We start from the raw sequence: 3,775 nt of genomic DNA on the forward strand, positions 1-3,775 counted from the left end.
ATAAAATAAGTTTTATCTATAATTATTATTATTATTATTATTATTATTATTATTATTATTATTATTATTATTATTATTATTATTATTATTATTATTATTATTATAGCTATTAAGCTCAAGGCAAGTTAGCTAATGAAATAACAAGTTACAAACCTTATTGAACACAAGATCACAATGAGCTTATACTGGGTTGCACAAAAGGCTAACTTATTGAATAAGGACATGTACGTTGATTTTATAATAAGTTATAATTACATATTTCTACATTAAAATTTTTTTAAGATAATAATCCATTTAGTTGATTCTTATAAAATTTAGATGCTTTTTAACAAAAATAAGCCAATCATAGAAGCAACAAACAAGTATTAAGATTAAATCAAAATTAAATAGCAATGAAATATCCAATAAATGGTGGATATATTATGAGAATGATAGCTTAAAAACTGATTTGTTACTTCATTAGAAATTAATTTTAAGCTCTCTTAAAATAAAATATATTAATTAGTTTGTTATTAAAACATCTCAAATAATAGTGATCCCTATCAAGAAAATAGTTGAGCAAAAATTATTTCAAGCATTTGACTAAAAATATTAATAAGCTTAACTTTCATAATTTGAGTGAATAAAAGTAGTTAAAACTAGTGACATTATGCCCTCAAGTTATTTAAGCTAACAATAGTAAAATACATTCAAAGAAATGATTTGAAAATGATAATTACTAAGAAAAAGTAAATGAAGTTAGGAGAGAGAAGATATAATTTTAGAATAGGGGGTTTATATAAAAATGAAATGAGATGGAGATGAGCCTTTGTAGTCCATTGGCTCTTGGCTCATTGCATAACATTCTCTTAGAAATAAACAAATTTAAATGAGAAATTCATTGCATGGCTTAATCACTTGCCTTGCCATTGTGGCAAGAGTTGCCTCATTGAAATCCATGTTGCCTTTTAATGGTGAGACTTGATCTATTTTAATTTTTCTTAATAAGTTGCGTCCTTCATAAATTTTTTTTAACTTAAAACTCTTTTTAAAATATAGTCATTTCCATAAGATAACATGACTTCTATACCGTGATCTAAATGACCTCACTAAAAATTAAGCTTATTAGATATAATATTTAATTATATAATAATACTTTTAAGTATTATTCTTGTCAGTAATCTATATCAAAAGAATTTACTTGATTCATAATGTTAATCTAATCTATGATATTTTTTTCTTCAATATTTGAACATAGCTTCCCAAAATTGATGGGATGGAATTTTACTCTTCTTAAATACAAATTATACTCAACATAAAGATTAATATAAATCAAATCTTTTAAAACATACATGACATAATTTTGATCACTATAAATAGCAACTATGATTCCCTAAACGTAGATGATCATACATCCCCCATCTTGGGAAACCACAACATCAATTTGATCGTCATCTTCCATATGCAACTCCTCTGGTGTTCTCTCACCGTGAAGCCTACTACCTTCAAAGAGAAAGCGAACATAACTGAAATCTACAGACATGCGATCACAGTAGGCAGTCATCAGCTTCATTAGTGGTGTGCCGCGGTTGATCTTGAAAAATACTTCATTCCCATCCTGGCTCTGGGTCTTCAGAATAATGTACTCAGACTGCTCCGGCTTCTTGTCCTCCTGTCTGCCTCCCGACATTCTTCACCAAACGTAAATTGCAGTGTTTTTCTATTCGCAGATTCATGAATTTTTTGGGGTTTTCTCCGCTTAAATATAGAATGGGCGAAGACAGCGAGGAGTCATCATAAAGTTCAGAAACATTTCTCGAGAAATTTCAGAACCGTAATTATGTGATATATGGAGTCCAATTGCATCGATTGTGTTCTTCATATATATATATAATATATATATATATAGAGAGAGATAGATAGATAGATTGCCATATAATTATCTTTACTCTTTCTGATTCATACAAAATTTTATTCTTTTATTTTCTGTCTTTATAGGTTTTTATAAACTGTTTAATTCAACTTATTTTTTCTATTCATATATTATTTTATAGTCCTCATAATGTAAGGAAATTATGCATTCTTATGTGTGCATAATCCATGCCATAATTGTGAAGAAGTAATTCATGAATTGGACAATGAGCAATCGAAGGATGGCAATGACATGAATATTGTATTATGTTTCCCATGATCGTTGGAGAACAAGGAAGGTGAAAAAGCACGGGGCTTCACTCAATAACCCAACCAACATCACCAGCATCATTTTGGATTCTCTCCGATCAACATATGCCTATTCTATTCAAAAGCATTAGAACACTAATCATTCCTTCATGTTATCTCCTTCTCTTTTTTGTGTCTCCTAAATTCTAAATGGACTAAGGCTAATATTGATGGGGACCTCCAATTTTCCTACCTTGGTAGCATTGGAATTATTGTTTTTACAAGCCTAGGTTAAGCTGAGAGCAGTGTGACAGAGTAAGCATGTTATCGACCCCAAGATGTTTGATACCAAGAGTATTATTATAGAAGGAGATAATAGCATCATCATTCCTTTCCTTAGATATGCTATGGTGTTGAAGAATTGGTAAGTTAATCTTGAGGAAGCTTTTTTACTTTCCTTTTATTGACACAAATAAAGTAGGTAAGTTTTTGGCACACTTCCAAAGATATAAAAAAGCATCTCACCATTATGCACATATAGCTTTATAGAAAACTTTATTTTGAAATATGTGAATATTAGTCACTCTCTTTATAATTTTTTTAAAGAAGAAAAGGCTTATTTTGTACATATTTGATAACATAAATTAGTAAATGTGTTGTTCGTACCATATTTGATAACATAAATTAGTAAATGTGTTGTTCGTACTATTTTAATAAAATTTCATTTAAAAATTGGCAATTGTATGCTTGTAAGTGATGACTTATTGGTCAGTGAAACCCTTTTTTATATTGGCTAGCTGAGTCGATGAGCCCACAGAGTGTTGACTTTACAAGAATCCTCAAAATGCTTTGGTTTGATGTTACCTCCACAAATTCATGGTGTAATAATATATAAATACAATGTGATTTGAAATTGAATAACAAATGAATACTAGGTTTTACACTAATAAGATTTGATTGAAGTTGAGGTGTTTTCATTGTTTATTAGTGATTTTACATTTCATTAAATGGATTGAAGGTGTTCATTTCATTCTTATTTCAAACTTTGACCTCTACAGTATTATATATGTGCATATAGAAAATTGTTCATTTTTAATGTTCATAGTACATGCCCTAGTTTATTGTCATTTATGTTTTAATAAATATTAATTATTCACTAAGTTTGATTTGTCAAATTCACAAGTTAATATTTTTTATATGCAAATTCAACCAATTGTAGGTCCATCTCCTTAGGAGCAAATATTCTAGTTCAAGATTTTTTTTTGGTATTTTTAATATTTACTTTAGTTATTATATTTTCTTCAAAATTGGTGTCTATCATCATTTCAGCTTTATTTCAACCAATTTATTATTTTATTTCAGTTATATAAGATAAATACTTATTTATCATATGTAAATAAATTTATTTTTCTTATTTGTTTTTGTTATCATTTATATACAATCTCATATTTGTTTTTAGAATATAAAATAGGTTTAATCATTTCATCATGTCTTATATTATGAATGTGCATCCTCTCTCGAACCTAGGTGTGACAAACTCGGACCGGTGAGCTCACTGGGGTAAGATGGTTGGGTGCCAACTTTTGTGGGTTTGAGGAAAAAAAATAAAGACGTGGCTTATATATATATATATATA

The 3,775-nt window shown here is 28.5% G+C and overlaps 1 protein-coding gene across 1 annotated transcript; it reads right to left on the reverse strand.

Annotated features, from left to right (window-relative positions):
* Positions 1–1,372: 1,372 nt before the first annotated feature.
* Positions 1,373–1,669, reverse strand: LOC110023146 (small ubiquitin-related modifier 2-like). The gene has a single exon (XM_020722412.1). The coding sequence runs from the start codon at positions 1,667–1,669 to the stop codon at positions 1,373–1,375; it is 297 nt and encodes a 98-aa protein (XP_020578071.1).
* Between the last annotated feature and the right edge of the window lie 2,106 nt (positions 1,670–3,775).

The sequence above is a fragment of the Phalaenopsis equestris genome, unplaced genomic scaffold (assembly GCF_001263595.1).
Source record: "Phalaenopsis equestris unplaced genomic scaffold, ASM126359v1 Scaffold000218, whole genome shotgun sequence".
Classification (NCBI taxonomy): Eukaryota; Viridiplantae; Streptophyta; class Magnoliopsida; order Asparagales; family Orchidaceae; genus Phalaenopsis; species Phalaenopsis equestris.

Bases quoted from the DNA above. Each gene is read 5' to 3' on its own strand.
- LOC110023146 (XM_020722412.1), bottom strand. From the start codon at position 1,669: ATGTCGGGAGGCAGACAGGAGGACAAGAAGCCGGAGCAGTCTGAGTAC.